The sequence below is a fragment of the Macaca nemestrina genome, chromosome 12 (assembly GCF_043159975.1).
Source record: "Macaca nemestrina isolate mMacNem1 chromosome 12, mMacNem.hap1, whole genome shotgun sequence".
Classification (NCBI taxonomy): Eukaryota; Metazoa; Chordata; class Mammalia; order Primates; family Cercopithecidae; genus Macaca; species Macaca nemestrina.
This window is the reverse complement of record NC_092136.1, coordinates 48,280,530-48,299,054: the sequence shown is the minus strand read 5'-3', so window position 1 is coordinate 48,299,054 and position 18,525 is coordinate 48,280,530. Positions and strand designations below refer to the sequence as shown.

The 18,525-nt window shown below is 46.5% G+C and overlaps 1 protein-coding gene across 10 annotated transcripts in view; it reads right to left on the bottom strand.

Annotated features, from left to right (window-relative positions):
- LOC105486959 (ATP binding cassette subfamily C member 8) overlaps nucleotides 1-18,525 on the bottom strand; it is an 84,223-nt gene that overhangs the window by 49,651 nt on the left and 16,047 nt on the right. For 9 of the 10 annotated variants that reach the window (XM_071075022.1, XM_011750153.3, XM_011750147.3 and 6 more), the window contains exons 6-10: nucleotides 17,649-17,837; nucleotides 10,299-10,463; nucleotides 5,818-5,973; nucleotides 458-592; nucleotides 8-170 (exon numbers count right to left, since the gene is read on the bottom strand). In XM_071075022.1, the coding sequence (XP_070931123.1) occupies nucleotides 8-170; nucleotides 458-592; nucleotides 5,818-5,973; nucleotides 10,299-10,463; nucleotides 17,649-17,837 (808 nt within the window). The remainder of the gene's footprint in view (nucleotides 1-7; nucleotides 171-457; nucleotides 593-5,817; nucleotides 5,974-10,298; nucleotides 10,464-17,648; nucleotides 17,838-18,525) is intronic. The other variant, XM_011750152.3, reaches the window with a different exon arrangement.

Here is an 18,525-nt window from a genome sequence, read left to right as displayed (position 1 = left end):
AACTCACTGGAGATGGAGGTATAGATGGCAAAGGCCCTGAGGCTGGTCATCTCCTTCCTGCGGGTCGTCTCCACCCGCGTGCGGAAGATGTTCTCCCAGGCGTACAGCTTCAGCAGCTTGATGCCGCGGAGCATCTCGTTGGTCTGCTTCAGCCGCTCATTGGAATACTCCTGCAGGGGTCCCCGAGTCAGAGGGGAGAGGCTTCTGCTCCGTTCCCCACCCAAGAGGAAGGCCTGAGTGTCAACACTGTCACCACCGTGCCCGGCTCCTGTCCCCACCGGGAGGCAGCCTCCGTCCCCATTAACTCCATTTCCCAGACAAAGAAGCTGAGGCTTGGACAGGTGAAGTGGCCTACTCAAAATCAGAGTCAGTGACTGTGGGTGTGTGGGAGGAGACCTGCTGCTGTAGGGGAAAGGAGGGGAAGAGGGACACAGCACACACACCTTTGGGCACTCACCAGTGTGCTCCGCTGGGCCTGAGACAGCTTGGTGGCCACGAAGTACTGGACAGGAGCCAGTAGAATGATGACAGCTGCTCCAATTAAGGCACTGACTCCGAGGATGTAGTAGAGGAGAATCACACCCACAATGATCTGAGGAAGGGGTCATGGGATGAGTTTCCTTTGACCTGATGGTTGCCCTGCCAGGGGGTGCTGGCAAAATCCCTGTTTCTCCAGTCCCCTAGAGTGGGACAAGCCTTGGTGCCCAGGTTTCCAAATTGTCTTGGGGAGTGGGGTGCAGGGAAGGAGGAGAAACAAAGCAATTTCAAAAGGAGATTAGCATAATGGGCTCTCACACAAGCAGAAGGTTGCTGGGCTGGTAACTAACTGCATTTATCTGCAAGGTTGGTTGAAGCCTTAACTCTCTCCAGTCTATTTTCCAGATGGAAATCTCTGAGCTGAGATTGCACAATGTTTGTGACAGCATCTTTTGTTCTGTTTGCTGGCTCTCATGGCTTATGGTTCACTGTTACTGGAAGAAAGTGATACCTGAGCAAAGAGGCAAAGTTGCTGCACCTATGCCAGACAAAACCAGCCTGGGGTCCCAGAATTTGCTTTTCATTCTTATGCTCTTGGTTTCTTTAAATTTTTTTAATGAATCTGCCAGGTATTCTCTGAAAAGAGAATTCCTTCTGTGTCTAGCTTTATATAAATGACTGCCTACTTCTGAATATTTATGAGAAGTGTAAATTGCCAGTCCCCAAAGTGCCAAGATGACAGTTTTTCAGGTTGCCTTCAAAGGCAAACACCTCTAAATACAGGGCTTTTTCTTGAAGAACAGATGTGTTGGCTTCCTTAGCTAAAAAAAGAGAAAGAGAGAGAAAGGACTGCTTGCCTTGGTCCTGTAGTCCCAGAGCCCTACACTAGATTGGCATTAAGGTCCCAGCACCGCCTCAAGGATAAAGGAGTAAGTGGGAGGTCCTGTAATTTAATCACAGAATGCCTCCTGGCTTAGCAGGTATCTTAGAGGCTGGGAAGTGGCCCCTTTACCACCAGCCTCCCAGTGTTTGACAGGTGTTAGATGCTGGCACAGATGGGCAGAGGACCATGTTAGGAGATGAAGTACCCTCTTCCCCGGCCTGCCCTGCAGCATCACCCTCCTGGACTTATCTCTGGCATCCGGTCCTTCATTAGCTGTGCTCAAAGGGAGGCCATCAGGGTGTTCTTCAGCCAGTGTGGGTTAGGCAAGACAACAAGAAGGCTCCCATGGCACCCCAAGCTCATTAACAGGGCACCTTATGAGCTGGTGTCTGCACCCACACCACCTCCAAGGGACTGGCAGCGACTGGGGTGGGAGCTGGGGCTGCAGCTGCTGCTATTCCCTGGCTCCTCCTCATGCTCCCCCATCCCCTCCTCTTTGGTGCTCCCAAGACTCCTTGGTCCATTCCTCTCTTCTGGACAGGTCTGAATGGCCCTCATGGGGAAGAAATCATGGAGTCTGAGTGTGCAAAGCAACTGTGAGAAATAAAAGGATTATTTTGTCTCCTATTTACAGGTTAGGAAAACAACCTAGTGTAGCGGGGAAGACATAGTCTTTAGAGTCTGTAGCCCTGAGTTTGAAGACCCCAGCCCTTTGCTGTGCAGTCTTGGGTGAGTTACTTAATCTCTCTGATTTTCAGTTTCTTCATTTTTAAAATGGTGATTATAATGCCCACTCTGAAGGACTCTGTTCGTTCTGCAGGACTATTGTGAAGATTAAATGAACCTCTATGATAAGCACCTAGAATTGTGGCGGGCATATAGTTGGAGATCAATACAAGGTGGCTTACCCTCCTCTCAGAAAATAAACAAAAAAGCTTCATAGGAACTCTGTCACAGGGGAACCACAGAAGAGAGATATGTGAGTATGGCGCCACGCAGCTTACACTGGTTCACTGTGTGGCCCACATACCCAGGAGGGCCTCTGGGTATGTGATACCCAGAGGTATCACATACCTCTGGTATCTCTGGGCCTCTGATACCCAGGAGATTGGGAAACACAGAGACCTCCCGTATAGCTAAATTCCTTAACCTGGTGTTCTTGATAAATGTCAGGGGGCACCCATGAAGCCCCTGAAATTATAGCCAAAATGAGCAAGCATTTATTCTTCTGAGAAAGTTTCACTAGCCTTTCAAAGGTATGTGGAGATTAACGGTGGCCAAGGGCTGGGGGCGAAGATGAGGAGTGACTGCCAATGGGTATGGGTTTCTTTTGGGGGAAATGAAAACTTCCACATTTGTGATGATGGCTGCACGACTCTGTGAATACAGTATACTAAAACCCACTGAGTTGTATGCTTTAAATGAGCGAGTTATATCTCAATAAAGCTGTGTGCATGTGACCAAAAAAAGATTATGAAGCAACAAGAGCCCTCAGGGCTTACATGGAAACGGGGTTTCGGCACTAATGTCAATATTATAAAAAGCCGTGTGTGCCCTGTGGCTAACCAGGCTGCACACAGAATCCTAACCACATGAGTTTCTTTGCCATGGGGCTGGGATTGTATCAACTCCCAGGAGTAACACTGGTTCTTGAGTGCTGGTCAAATCCATAAGTGGTAAAGGTATATAGAAAAACAGAAAACCAAAGGACACTTCATGATAAATGAACAAAGGTAAGAAATCAGTAGAGATAAAAATCCCTACCCCCAGTGCAAGGATTAAATTACATAAGGGAGAGGGGCTGGGACAGGGCCAGGCATGGGGCAAGGGCTGTTAATATTAGTTAGCACTCTTAGCAATGATGCATGCGCAACACTGTAAATACTAGTAATGGTAACCATGTGGCAGGTTTAGTAGACAAAATCTGATTTTTTTTTTTTTTTTTTTAGACGGAGTCTCACTCTGTCACCCAGGTTGGAACGCAGTGATGCGATCTCAGCTCACTGCAACCTCCGCCTCCCGGGCTCAAGCAATTCTCCTGTCTCAGCCTCCGGAGTAGCTGGGACTACAGGTGCACGCCGTCATGCCCGGCTAATTTTTGTATGTTTAGTAGAGATGAGGTTTCACCATATTGGTCAGGCTGGTCTTGAACTCCTGACCTCAGGTGAATCACCCGCCTCGGCCTCCCAAAGTGCTGGGATTACAGGAGTGAGCCACCGCGCCCAGCCAACAAAATCTTACAAACTGCTTGTTCAGGGGGACACAACAGAAAGTGTTGTGTAGCCTTTTGAGTGCTGTGTACATGTTAGGATCCTCCCAGGCTGTGTCTTTCTGCACCAGGCCCTCACCGCCCAAAGTGTTAACTAATGAGAGAACCATGGTCAGAAATCTTCATTTTTCATGTTTCAAAAAAAAAAATGTATTAGAGATGAGGTCTCTCTATGTTGCCCAGGCTGGACTTGAACTCTTGGGCTCAAGCCATCCTCCTACCTCAGCCTTTTGAGTGACTGAGACTGCAGGCATGAGCCACCCCACGCAGCTTAGAGTCTTGTGCATAAAAGGTTGGTTGGTAACTGAACTAGATGAGATCTCCAGGCCCTTTTGTAGCTTTTATAGTCATTGATCTGTCTTGGCAGAATGGAGCGGGGGCAGTCTGGGCGTGGGTAGGTGGTGATGGGGGATGGCGTATATGACTGTTCCCATAAAAAAGAACATCAGATTCCCTGAATCCCATCTTGTCTAGCTGTGTCCCTGTGGGAGCCTCTCCCCTTTTTTTCTTTTAATATTTTTTAACTCTAAGCTTTGCAAGTGAGGAGGACCAATACAAATCACTGGAGATGAAGGTTTACGGAATCTTTATCCCAAGAAGCAATGGATTCTGGATTGGTAACGTCTCACTCACACCAAACGTGCAAGTTAGAGGGATCTGATATTTACCAAGTGAAGACTCTGCGGGGCACTCTGCGTGGTGTGTTACTTACATTATCTAACTGAATTGCCATAGCAACTCCAGAGGGTAGGCATCTTTCCCATTTCATAGATGAAGAAACCAAGGCTCAGAGAGGTTAAGTATTTGAATCAGCCTGTCTCACCCAAGTCAGATACTTTCTGCCACATCAAGCTCTCCTGGTGAACCTGCCCCTCTCTGGGAATGGGTCTGGGATTTTGGTTTCTGGTCTGAGCACCAGTGTGTAGATTTACTCCCAGGTATAGGACAGGATCAGACACTGGTGGAAGAGCTCCAGATGGGAGACGGGGCACATGAAGCCCGAGGTCAGATCAACCACGCTGACGATTCTCCTCTGATTATTGGGGGGTAATGTACCTCTTCCTGAGTCAGCACCAAAGGTTGTCTTGCTTTAAAAAAATATCACGTTTTAAAGTTTTTATTATTTTTTTAAGAGACAGGAGTCTTTCTCTGTTGTCCAGCCTGAAGTGCAGGGGCGTGATCACTGCTCACTGCAGCCTTGAACTCCTGGGGTCAAGCAGTCCTCCCATCTCGGACTCCCAGGTAGCTGGGACTAAAGGGGCACACCACCACATCTGGTTAAAAAACGCCAGGTTTTGTTTGTTTGTTTTTGAGACAAGGTGTCACTCTGTCACCCAGGCTGGAGTGCAGTGGTGTGGTTGTAGCTCACTGCAACCTCCGCCTCCTGGACTTTAGGTAATCTTCCCACCTCAGCTGGGGCTATAGTTGTGAGCCACCACCCCCAGCTAATTTTTTGTACAGACAGGGGCTCACTTTGTTGCCTAGGCTAAAAATATCACGTTGTTGATTTCCAAAACCAATACATGCTTATTAGAGAATTTAGAAACACATAAAGAAAATAAGAATCACTTATAATCCCACCATGTGGTTTTCCAATTCTTTTTCATGTGTGAATACGTACAAATGTATACATAACAGTTTAGTAGTAAGCATATAACATATACTATTCGTAACTTACTTTTTTTGCTTAAAAATACATGATTAACACTTTTCAATGTAATTAAGTATTTTGCTACAACATAGCTTTTAAGATCTGTGAGCACTCCACATATGATTTTTATTTTCTTTCTTCTTTTTTGTCTGTATAGATGGGGGTCTCACTGCGTTGCCTGGGCCGGTCTTGAACTCCTGTGCTCATGTGATCCTCCTGCCTCAGCCTCCCAAAGTGCTGGGATTACAGGTGTGAGCCACCGCACCCGGCTTGATTTTTCTATCGTTTATAAAGTTGGCTCCATTTTTAAAGTCTTAATGATACTGCCGTCTCTGGTCATTAATAGAGATGGTCAGTGCTTGCAGAGTATGGGGCATGAGGGACCCAGAGGTACAGCCTGTGGTACAGCCAGGTGTGTGAAAGGTATAGGCAAGCATGGAGTGGAAGACAGTGCACTCCTAGTCACTGGCCATGAACTAGCAGATTCTGGTTGTGTGTCCTGCTGTCCCCCTCCCTTCCCCTCAGCCCATCCGGTACCTGTACTGGCATAGCCCAGAGGTTTGGGCACAAGAAGAAAAACCACATGAGCTGATTGGTGTCGATGGCAACCAGATTACAGATCTGCCCAGCAGTCATTTCTCCCATGGACAGGTTGGAGGTGGACAGGTGCATAATTTTATTGTAAATCTTGGTCTAGAAATAAGAGCAGAGTGTTTCACATTCATCATCATTCTTGTCATCATCACCACCCCAGATGCCATCTGTTAGTGTGCCAGGGCCTTCTCAGACAGTCCCTATGGTGCCCTAGAGCAGCTCTGTAAGGTGGTACTGTATCACCATTCCAACTTACAAGTCTACTCCAGCACAGCCGGCGACTTCCCCAGCAAGTAAGGCCTTTTCCTGTGGGCAGGACTTACTTGGCTCTTTATTTTAATTTTATTTAATTAATTAATTTATTTAGAGACAAAGTCTTGCTCTGTCGCCCAGGCTGGAGTACAGTGGCATGATCTCAGCTCACTACAGCCTCCACCTTCCGGGTTCAAACAATTCTCGTGCCTCAGCCTCCAGTGTAGCTGGAATTACAGGCACGCGCCTACCATGCCCAGCTAATTTTTGTATTTTTAGTAGAGACAGGGTTTCGCCACGTTTGCCAGTCTGGTCTTGAACTCCTGACCTCAGGCGATCCACCCACCTCGGCCTCCCAAGTGCTGAGATTACAGGCATGAGCCACCGCACCCGGTCTGTTCTTTATTTTTAAAAGCAGATATTCAAGTCCAGTTGTATTCTTGATTCACCAGAGGCCAGTGGAGAACACAGATCAGAGCCATAAAAATGATGAAGTGGGGCAGGCCATCTGTTTTAAAGTGGCCATCTCCAGCCTGGGGAGGAGATGTGCTCTGAGACCAAGTCCTGTCATAATTCAGCCTTGAAACAAAATAAGGGTTCGACTTTGGAAGGTCTGATGTGTTACACGACTGTGTGAGTCAGTCAGCCCCAGCACCATCCCCAGAGCGCAGCCGCCCCAAGGACCCTCACAGGGCAGATGGAGAGCAGCCGTGGTAATGGCCTCCCCGAGCTCTGAACCTAAAAGCTTTACGTGCAGAGTGATCATGCCTCCCAGAAAGACTGCAATTTTTGGATATGTGCTCTTAAACAAGGAAAAATGCATCTGGGTCTTAAATGTCCTCAGGATGCCTGCTCTCAGATAAAATTCTATTATACATTCTGTTGTAAGGTCGGCTCCCTGCCCTTAATTCCTCTTGTGCAAACCCAGGCTTTTTTGTGGGTCAGGTTTTCTTAAGGCAGGAACCTACTCTATGTCTTTCTGTGAGCTAATACACACCATGGGCAAGATTTAAAATAATGAACCTATTCTATGTCTTTCTGTGAGATATATACCGTGGGTAAGGTTTAAAATAATGGCAATGACATTTTTAAATAAATCTATATACCTCCTAGGTTATGTGAAATGAGACTTTAAAAGATAATCACCTAGTTTCAGTGAAGTAGGGACACCAAGTGATCTGTGAAATAAAGCCTTATTAAGTGAAGACCAGCATACACAGAAATGCACAACTGACTCATAGCTAGTAATTATGTATAATTCAGGAATTGTGCTTAATAACTTTTTATGCACAAAGTGTGGTTATTCTCTAACCCATGAAGACACAGACTCTCATCTGTAAGGGTACATTTTCTGGAAATCTCCAAAAGAAAGAAAGAAAGGTTTTTTTTTCTCCTTAATTTCTTTCTTTCTTTTCTTTCTTTCTCTTTCTTTCTCTCTCTCTTTCTTTCTTTCTTTCTTTTCTTTCTTTCTTTCTCAGAGTCTTGCTCTGTCGCCCAGGCTTGAGTGCAGTGGCGCTATCTTGGCTCACTGCAAGCTCCTCCTCCCAGGTTCAGGCCATTCCCCTGCCTCAGCCTCCCAAGCAGCTGGGACTACAGGCACCCGCCACCACGCCCAGATAATTTTTTTGTATTTTTAGTAGAGACGGGGTTTCACCGTGTTAGCCAGGATGGTCTCGATCTCCTGAACTCATGATCTGCCCACCTCGGCCTCCCAAAGTGCTGGGATTACAGGCAAGAGCCACTTTTTTTTTGTTTTTTTTGAGATGAAGTCTCACTGTGTTGCCCAAGCTGGAGTACAGTGGCATGATCTCGGCTCACTGCAACCTCCACCTGCCGGGTTCAAGAGATTCTCCTGCCTCAGCCTCCCGAGTAGCTGGGACTACAGGTGCATGCCAACATGCCTGGCTAATTTTTGTATTTTTAGTAGAGATGGGGTTTCACTATGTTGGTCAGGCTGGTCTCAAACTCCTGACCTTGTGATCCACCCGCCTCGGCCTCCCAAAGTGCTGGGATTACAGTCATGAGCCATTGCACTCCGCCCCCCTAATTTGTTTCTATAATTAAAACCAGTCTTTCCTTTCTGTGGCATAGTAATGAATCTCTCTTATTAACACGAAAGATTCAAACAATTTGATGAAAACGATTATATGCTAACACATTAAAAAACCATTTTTGGATCTTTTGGTGTAATTGGAAAATGTAATTTATGACATACACACAGTAAGTATATTTAATTACAAAACTGTCCAACCACAAAAGTGGCTGTGTTTTGTGGTGGTGCAAATCTGCCTGTCACTGGAGGGGTCTGAGGAGAGGCTGGGATTTCTGGTGAGGTTTTCTGAACTGAGCAACAGTTTGGTTTCTCCCAGCTCTGGGACCCCATGAGTCTTAGAAGGTCTTAGATTTTCCTGGGCTCTTTCCACTATTGTCACATAATGATATCCCTGAGGAAATACTCTGCTTTCCCAATGAGAAACCACTGGGGATGGGCAGTGTTGCCACATACAGCTGCATAGGTTGTGCACTGCACAACTTGGGAGGGCACCGTTCACACAGACTATTCTAAGATAGCCAGAGTTTGGACTCTGACATTGTCCCCAGCCCAAGCTATATCTTTGTCCTCTCGGTCCCTTTTCTGCAGAGCTTCTTATCCTGGCTTCCACATGACCAATGTTAATGATTCTGAGGAACATTTCTGAAGAATGAGGTAGCTTCAGGATTTTATCACAACTTCATGGACATCACTAGGCATAGCTGAATCTAGTTATTCCCAATGCCCATTCTCCTCTTTGCACAGAGAATTTCTAGCAGTGCATATATAGCTGTCAAGAATAAAGATCAAGCTCTTTCTAGCCTCTCTAGATATGGTCATTTGGCCACTTTCTCACCAATGGGATACAAGAGAGTATGTGCAAATTAAGCATTATGATTTTAAAAGGAAGATGCGTTCCCTCCTCTTGTCCCTTCTTCTGGCTGGTTTAAATGTAAATATAGTGGCAGTTTCAATAGCCACCATGGCTATTGAGATGAAAGTCACAAAAGAAGGCTGGCAGAGCAACATGACACAAGAAGCCAGGTCTCTGATCATTGAGTAGCTCCTGTGTCAGCCCTGACTCTATCTGAAGAATAAACAAACTTCTCTCCCATTTAAACTATTCTCAAACAGGATGTCTCTCTAGTTTGATAGCTGAACCAAAATCCTAGTGAAGACTCTGGGACTTGGACAACTCTCATCATCACCTTCTTCAAAGGGGCCCTGAATACTCCCTGGCTTTGATCATCTTTCCAAGAATCTCTAACAGGGAAGCCACAGAAGGCAGGACCAAGAGCCTAGACTTAAGTGACCCAACAGACCAAATAGGTCACTCTCAGTGGGCAAGATTTCAGAGTTCAAATAGACCTTAGAGCAGTTGTCCTCAACCTTTTTGGCACCAGTGACTGGTTTTGTGGAAGACAATTTTTCCATGGACCTGGGGGAGAGGGATGGTTTCAGGATGAAACTGTTCCACTTCAGATCATCAGGCATTAGATTCTCATAAGGAACACACAACCTAGACCCTTGCCTGCACAGTTCACAATAGGGTTCGTACTCCTATGAGAGTCTAATGTAGCCGTTGATCTGACAGGAGGCAGAGCTCAGGTAGTAATGCTTGCTTCCACTGCTTACCTCCTGCTGTGTGGCTCAGTTCCTAACAGGCCATGGACCAATATCCCATCTTAGAGGGCACCCTGTCTTAGAGGCTATCTAGACATAGTATGTCAAACACATTCCTTTTTTCACACCCAAAGAAGACGGTCTGGTAGCAGAACTCTGGAATAGCCATGTAGAGAGGATTCCAAGGTTGCATTTACCCTTGGTCAGAAAGAGTGCTGTGATCAATTGGTGATGTCTGCCACTTTCAAGCCAAGGGCTGAGCAGTTGGCTTTTCAGACCTAGTCCAAGGCAGAACCAGAGCCAGAGCTACTCTGCCTCCCAAGTTCAGCCCAAGACATTTTCCACTATCCCACACTGCCTTGTCAATGGTTACTGTTTTAAAACATTGTTAATGGGCAACAAAAAATAAATTCACAGCAGAATTATTCTTGAGTGTTCATGAGGATGAATAACACTCATGGACATTATTCCTAATAATAGTTCTTATGGTGAAGTGAAAAAATAATCATCCAAGTACCTGTATTGCTCCTCTCAAGTTAATTCCAGTTTCAATGGCCACATAGTAGGATGCTTGCAGAAATGTCCTTTGCAGTAGGAGGGCAAGGAACAGAAGCACGGCTAAGACGTAGGCATTGGCAAGGAACTCTTGGGATGAGACAAAGTAAACTCCGAGAAATTGTGTCTGTTGGAAAGAGAAGTTCAGAGGTGACTGTCACTGCCAGCAAAATGACCACTGTAGAACACATCACTGTGCCATAATGGACCATTGCCATGATTATTACAAGACCCTCCGTGCCTGCAAAGTCTTATGCAATTGTTTCTGAGTGAAAAATCAGACTGATAAATCCAAATAAATGTTCTTCTAACTACAGGGAAGGCTGCTTACACCCTGTTCATCTTTCCACTTGAGGGAACAGAATGGGGCCCAATTACAACCGCAGGCCCACAAATATGACTCTCAACATTGTGGCCACAGGCCCAGGGGAGAGCATTCTGAATGGGGCAAGAATAAATAGAGCAGCTAAAACCTGAACTGGTATAGCAAGTCTCATGGTGCATGTTCTCTGCTACAGAAATGGAATCAGTAGCTCCCTTGTTCCAAACTCACCAACAGCTTGTACTGTAGCAATTACGGAGCAGAAAAGGCCACTGGAAAACATGGCACCGTAGAGCTCTTGGGAGAGAATGGGAACTCATCACTTATAAGAGACTGAAAAGATTTCAGACGCAAGCCCGCCAGCCTCATGGGCTCCCAGGGCCTCCTGTTAAATTTAAGGTTCTCTTGTGTACTTCCAGCAAGATCTCAGATGGCAACCAGTGAAGAAAAACAAACATTTTAACTTTGTTGCTAAAGATACCAGGGAACAACAGTGTGTCTATTTCCAAATTAAGCATCAATAACTCCCAGGAAAACTTTGATCTTGATAAATCCATTGCTCCCCAGCAGAGCCACATCAATATTTCCATGAAGACAGAACTCTGCTCTTTCTCAGACACTGCCCTGGACTGTGCGTGCTGTTTGGCAGGGTGTGGGAGCTGCTGCAGGGTAAAGAGGGTTGGGAACAAAGTGATGAAAAGGAGTTTGAGGGCACATCCACAACCAGGATCAGGCAGAGAGGGCCCAGGCTCTCAGGAGGCCTTTCCCTAGAGTCAGCAATTCCTGGATCTTGGATCAGAGCTTCCTGATGGTGGCCTCTCAGTTTAACAGAGGTTCTCTAAGTCAGCCCTCACTGCTCCCTGGAGTTGTCTGGTCCTGCTCACCACTGTCTCTCCCGTGCTGTGTGCGACAGGGGTCTACATCTGTTGGGGGCAGCAGGAAGCAGCCACAGGGAGACCACTGAGGGATGCATGCAAAACTCTAAGAGGAAGGCCCTACCCAGGGTCTCTGTCCCATTTGCCAGTGTACCAGAGGGAGACGTAGAGGGAGGAAGTTGAAGGTAGAAGGGCGGGGGTGGGCTGGAAGCAGAAAAATGGGCCTTAAAATTAGGCTGCAGGGAGAGACCTGACCTTCCGGGGAGGAAGGAGCAGGAGACAACATTTATCAGTTGCAAAACTCTATCCTCACAATACCCTACTGAGGAGGGTACCATTATTAGCCCCATTTCATACATGAAAAAAGGAGTTTCAGTAGGGTTAGTGGCTGGCCCAAGGTCACACGCTGGTAAGGGGACAACATATGAACATGAACCTGGATGATGTCCAAAACACTACCCCAGACCCAGTGTCTAGGCCTCGTCCAGGCCTTTGACCTTAAGTGTCCTAGTGTCAGTTACAGGCTTGTGACTTGTCAGGGATGGAAACATGCACCCCTGGCTGGTACTGGGTCAGAAATATAGGCATGTGGGGGTTAGGAAGACTCGGTCCTGTTTAACATGGCCTGGGATTCTTCTGTCTCACTGTCCTCTGCAGGGACGCAGCTCTGGAGACTGGAGTCCATGATTTTAAAGCAACAATACATCATGAGAATTTATCCCAAAGAAAATAATTTCACATAAGGTAATGGCTGTATGAACACAGACATTTATTTTGGGGCCAGGGCAAGAGGAGAATGCAAAAACCCACATAAATGTCCAACCACAGGGAATGATTATGTAATTATGATACTCCTGGGAACACTATGCACCCAAGACCACTGATTCTCATGAAAGTTCTGGAGAAACATGGACTGCCACACACATGCTGTGTTACGATGAGCAGAAAACACACAGGCTGGAGAATGATGGCTGGAAAAGCCAACTGATCATGTTTGTTCATTAGACTGTGGGTGTTACTTAAATATACTAGTCAGTATTTGTGCATTTTTAACAAAACAACAAATTCTAGTTTTGCAGCTCTAAAGGCAAAACTTTAACTCCCTCCCTGCCCCCAACAAACATACCCTAGGGTCAGAAAATGATTTTTGTAGATTGAGAATTTTGTGACCTGTTAAAATAAAAATCTCACTGCAGCTATAAGTCATTGGGTCATTATTAGATCGCTCTTCAAAGAGTTGGTTTAAAAGGGATGGAACCTGGAATAGCTAAGTTTCAGTTAAGAAGTGGGTACCTGGCTAGGCCTGGTGGGTCATGCCTGTAATCCCAGTACTTTGGGAGGCTGAGGTAGGCGGATCACCTGAGGTTAGGAGTTTGAGACCAGCCTGGCCAACATGCTGAAGCAGTGTTTCTACTAAAAATACAAAAAAATAGCCGGGAATGGTGATGCATGCCTGTAATCCCAACTACTCAGGAGGCTGGGCCAGGAGAATCGCTTGAACCTAGGAGGCAGAGGTTGCAGTGAGCTGAGATTGCGCCAATGCACTCCAGCCTGGGAGACAGAGTGAGACTCCGCCCTCCACCAAACAAACAAACAAACAAAATTATTGGGTACTAGACTAGCCAAGAGGCCTGCCATGCTGCCCAAGGAAGGCAGGCCCTGGTGGAGTCTACCTAGAAGAGGGTCCTGGGTATGATGGCACTGGCCAGCACCCTGCAGGTACCAAGGCAAGAGAGAAAAGACTAAGAACCTACAACCTGACACTCGGTGGAAGAAAATGCTTTGGAAAATCATAGGCCCTAGTCTTGCACTTTCACAAGCTCTCAGGGAAGAATTGTGTTTGTTTCCAGGGATTTCCCCGGTAGTCCTCAATATACATTTTTTAAAAGTAATCAAGCCAATGATCTTCATGCCCCCATGTACTTTCTACAGAAGTTATTACACATTTTGTAGTTGAGGCTTGCAAAATGTGACTGCTGAGGAGGATAAAGTTAACTGCAGAGGTAGGACTAGAACCCAGCATTCCCAACTCTACAGTTTGGACCCCCATTGTCTCTGCCAGGCCGGAGGTGTGATTGGAAAGGTCCCCTTCACATGTTCTCTGGTGCTTAAAGGAGAGAGGATCACTTGGGCTCTTGCTTCTTATTTTGGCAGGTGCCAAAAGGTGAGTTGTCCATAGGTCCCAGCCCTGGGAGGCCCTGGGTAAAGAATAAAACTATCTTTGGCCACCCAGAGACCAACACACCTACCCATTCATCCAAGACTGTTTGACATGGTGGTTAAGAGCCTGGACTTAGAGGTCCTGACTCATAATATATTAGCCACTGTGTCCTTAGGTAAGTTCCTCAACCTCTCTTAGCTTCAGTTTCCTCATCTGTAAGATGAGGCTACAAAGGGACTTCAGAGAGTTGTTATGAGAAGTCAATGTAACAGTGCACAGGAAAAACAGTAAGCGTAAGCACTCAATATATAGGAACTGCTGCATTATTCCTTCACTGCAGAACCATTTCCTATGCATCTCCTGGGTGTCAGGCAGGGAGGGGGCTGAGTGCTGGGCACACAGAGGTCAGACAATGGGGGACAGAGGATCAAGTCGGGGAAAGAGACAGAGCACTTTGATAGGATGCTATGTGAGCACAGAGGAGGGGCATCTAATTCAACCAGGTGAAGTTTTCCTGGAGCAGATGACATTTGAGCAGAGTCTTGGTGGCTAAGAAGGAGCTAGTGAATTGAAGGCAGGTACTCCAGGCCAGACCAGCTGCATGGACATGGTTATGAAGAGAGGCCAGCCCACATACTAAAACCACAAAGTCACAGAAACACCAAGGCATACACACTCATTAAGTCACTCATAATGATAGCCACAAATATGGCCATCCAAACAGGGGCACACACACACACACACACGCACACACGCAGAAAGACACACCAAAAGACATAGGGACAAACAGAATACACATACAGAACCATAAGCAGTTCTTAGGGGAACTCATTCAGAAACACATACACACTACCAAACCTACACGTTTTCCTACTGAGATTTAAAGGCTGTTTGAAGCTTTAGCCCTTCGATCAAACCCAGACTGTTCCTTCTTCCTTTGGCTCAGCTGATAGCCCAGGGCAGTGCTGGCAGGTTTCAGACACCAGCAGCTCATTATGAATCCAATTCTCTTGCCCTCCAGACAGATCTGTGGCATCCATGGCAGGTGACAGATTGGGAGTAGAGGTTGGGCTGGAGAGGAGGAGGCGGGAAAGAGTTATGGATCATAGGCAGAGGCCAAACTGGGTCCCAGCTTTCCCTGGGGAGTGGCAGTGGGGTGACAGGAGCATCAAAGATCTGGCAAGTCACAGACACTTTCAGTAACTAAAGAGGACATCAGAAATGTTTGTCCTTGTGGATACCAAGGATAATATGTTTCTTGCCAACTCTGAGAATCTTAGGAAGGAAGAGTAATGATGAATAAACCATAGGTGCCCCGCTGTGCCGACTGCTGCAGGATGGATCAAGGCTGGGCAGAAAAAAGGGCTTCCTCTCCCAGATTGTGAAACATTGCAACATGTAGCTAAGGAGCTTCCTTCTTTGTCATTCATAAAGACCAGAATAGCACTCAGTTCTCTCGGGATTAGAATGGCTTGGGGGCTGGGAGATGAACCAAATGATCTCAGTAAATGATCCCTTTCCCCCATTTTCTCCGAGCTCAGAAGCCCAAATGAGAATTAAGCCACATCCCAGGCAACCACATGATGGAGAGTTCTTTGTTGCGGACACTGGAGACTATATTTACTTTCAACTCTCGTTTCTGTGTCGGAAATTTGCTGATTGTGTTTGGGCTGCAGGGAACAAATATTAAATCTGATAAGGCCCACTGCCACTGAGGCAGGGCCATCTGTCTCCGGGATTTGTGTGCTCAGTAACTGGGACAAGAGCATTCCAATGAGAGGGTAATAAACCCCAGGGTTTGTGTATAAACAAAGAGAAAAAAAAGGGCAATGATAAAGTTCAGATGAACTAAAGTTCTAAGTGTTCTCACCATCTCTTTGGCACATCCTGCCTCCGAGTTCTCTCCTTAGCAGAATCCCAGAAGGGTTTTGGGAAACACAGGAAGAAGAGAGTGGTGTGGACACTCTGATAAGGGCTCTGGCTTGTGTCATTTCCCCCTAATATTAACAACTGGCTCCATGCTGCTTCAGGATTGCCAATGGAGGGTATTCTTGGGTAGCCTATGGTCAGGCTAGCGTTGAAGGTGACACTCCTGTAGACAAGAGAAGCAGCCACTTCCCCTCTCTTTTATGGGCCAGATAAAGTAGAGAGGCTCAAAAAGCCAGAGATGGCTTCAAAAACTATCAAAGTTTAAGTAAGCAAAAGTGGTCCTTGCATTCTTGATTGAGCAAGAAATCTTCCCATGGCAGCCTGGCAAATTGCTACTCGTCCGTCAAGACCCCATTCAAACATCCCCTCCTCTATGAAGCTGTTCATGACCACTGGCTAAGTTAATCACTCTCTTTTCCCACAATTCCCTGAATATACCTCCTAAGAGTCATATGTAACATGTAGCATAGAAGTAATTTATTTCGATTTCTCTCCTCACCATTGGGTTTCATAATCCTTGGAGCCTGAGGTGATGGCTTGATAATAATAGTAAATTTAGCTTCCTGGTTGTAAATGTCCAGACTGTGGAGTGAAAGAGTCTTATATTCAAATTCTGCCTCTGTTACTAACTAGCTGAGAGACCCTGGGGAAAGTTACTTAACCTTTCTGAGCCTCAACTTTCTCATCTGTAAAATGTGGATAAGAATACCTATCATCTCATAAACTGTACAATATTTGAGGTATATCACAGTAAAGCTGTTGCAAAATATAGTCATACCAAAGGGTAGTTTTAGGGATTAAATCACATATGGATAACTTGTGTACCTAGCCAGGTATGTATTATGTGGTCAATAAGTGGCTGTTAATATTGTTAATCATCCTTGTCATAACTATTGCTTTCATATTCCCACAGCCCAACCCAGGCCTGGCACACAGCAGTGTTCAATAAATGTTTGCTGCATAAATCAGATTCGACGTATCTCATATCTGTGGCCAACACTGTTCAGCTGACTAATTATATTTCCAGAAAAATGAACATAAACCTCCTGAGGATTAACTGCTAGCTGCGATTTTAGAGCTCATGAGATGAAAAAATGTTACGCAGAGTGTCATAAATTATTAAAAACCCTAATTCCCAATTCTCCATATTATTTTCAGATTGTGGTTAAAATGTTATAATGACATCCTCACTTGGAAACTAAAACTCTGAAACTTATTAGGGGTAAAAAGTTTTTCATTTTGTGGCCATTTAAACCTAAACGGCTGCAAAGAAACAGACTATAGAACACAGTCTCCCCAGCCCCCGAAGTGGATGCTATGGCCCCACGCAGGGAAAATAACCCCCAGGAAGGGTTTTCTAGCTCCAACAAATTTCAGTTTGTAGAATCTTTACAACTGCAAAGGCCATTGGATATAATCAAGTCTAACAAGTTTCCAGTGTTTTTAAGCCATGGAAACTTTCATTAAAAAAGAAATTTTAATAGAAAAGTCCAACATATTAATAAAACTCGGGCAACTTTGAATGAAATTTGGAGTGGGGAGAGACAAAACTCCACTCATGAGGGTTTCCCACTTCTCTCTGCTCTGACAGCAGCTCCCAAGATGCCCCTGCAGAAGCTCAAGTGCCAGCATTTACAGGACTGAAGAAGACAGATGTTCAAAATTTTTAAAGTTTACTAAGATGACATAAACTGAAAGCCAACAAATCCAAGCCACAGAAGCTCTAGACGTTGGACAAACAAAAGCACCTCCTGCAGTTTTTGGACTGACCTGACTACCGGAAGAGGTATTATGGTAGCGATGGTGAGAGGAGAGTAGGACACCCTTGGGGCACAGGCTTGCCCCCTGGCATTTCTGTTGACCAGATGCAGAGTATTCTGTGGTGGGGATACTGCTATAGGCTTTGTGCATGTGTGAGGAGCCACTCCAGTGTGGCCATGGCTCACATGCTCTGGCCTGTTGCACTCTCAGAAACAACTGAAAACCATCTAGAGGGTGCCTTACCCTACTGCTGGGGCTGCCTACCTTGGGCTGGAAGACGTCGTTTTCCTTCCCAAGGTGGTCCACGATCCCAAAGATGCACAGTGGCCCGGCGAAGCCCAGCAGGTCGGCCAAGATGCGGAAAGTGCTGCTGAGGACCAGGCGCCTCCCGAAGGCATGGCTGAGTGCCTGCCAGATGGCCCGGGCACCCTGAGTGCCCTGCACGTCCTTCCTCTGCCCAGAGAGACCATGGCCAGGTCAGGGTGGCTGAGGGCTCATTCAGGGCTGGGCCTAGCCTCCCAGGATGCCCCTTGCTCCTGTTGCCTGGGGAAACCCAGTGGCCACATCCTCTGCAAGCAGGTGAACTCCAGGAAGAGATCATGGAATCAGCAAGTGCACAATTGGGAGGGCCCTATCAACGCCAACATGGTCTAGATGGGCAAACTGAGGCCAGATGATTGCTCGAGGTCACACAGCTGGTCAGGGACTATGTGATGAGCACAGCACTGGAATGAGGAAGTGGCCATGTGGCACACTCATTCATTACCACCTGCCACTGTGTCTGCCTCAGCAACTGCCCCGGTGCGAGGACAGAGGCAGTGAAGGAGCACTGGACTGGGAGTCAGGAGACTGGCTCTGCTGCCTGCCAGCTGTGGGCCAGCTCTGGGCAGGTCACGGCCTTTCTCAGGGCCTCAATTTGCTCCTCAGTGACATGGGGAGATTCCTGCCTGGCTCTATTCATAGAGTTACCATAAGGATCAGACCACTAATACCCCTGCTCTCCAAATCAAGTGAACATTCCAACCTTTATAGTCAGTAAGCTCCAGAGGAAAGAGTACAGGGGCGTGAGAGTCCAGTGGGGTCACTTCCCTTCTCAGAGCCTCAGTTTCCCCATCTGGATGAGGACATTGGACTAGATGAC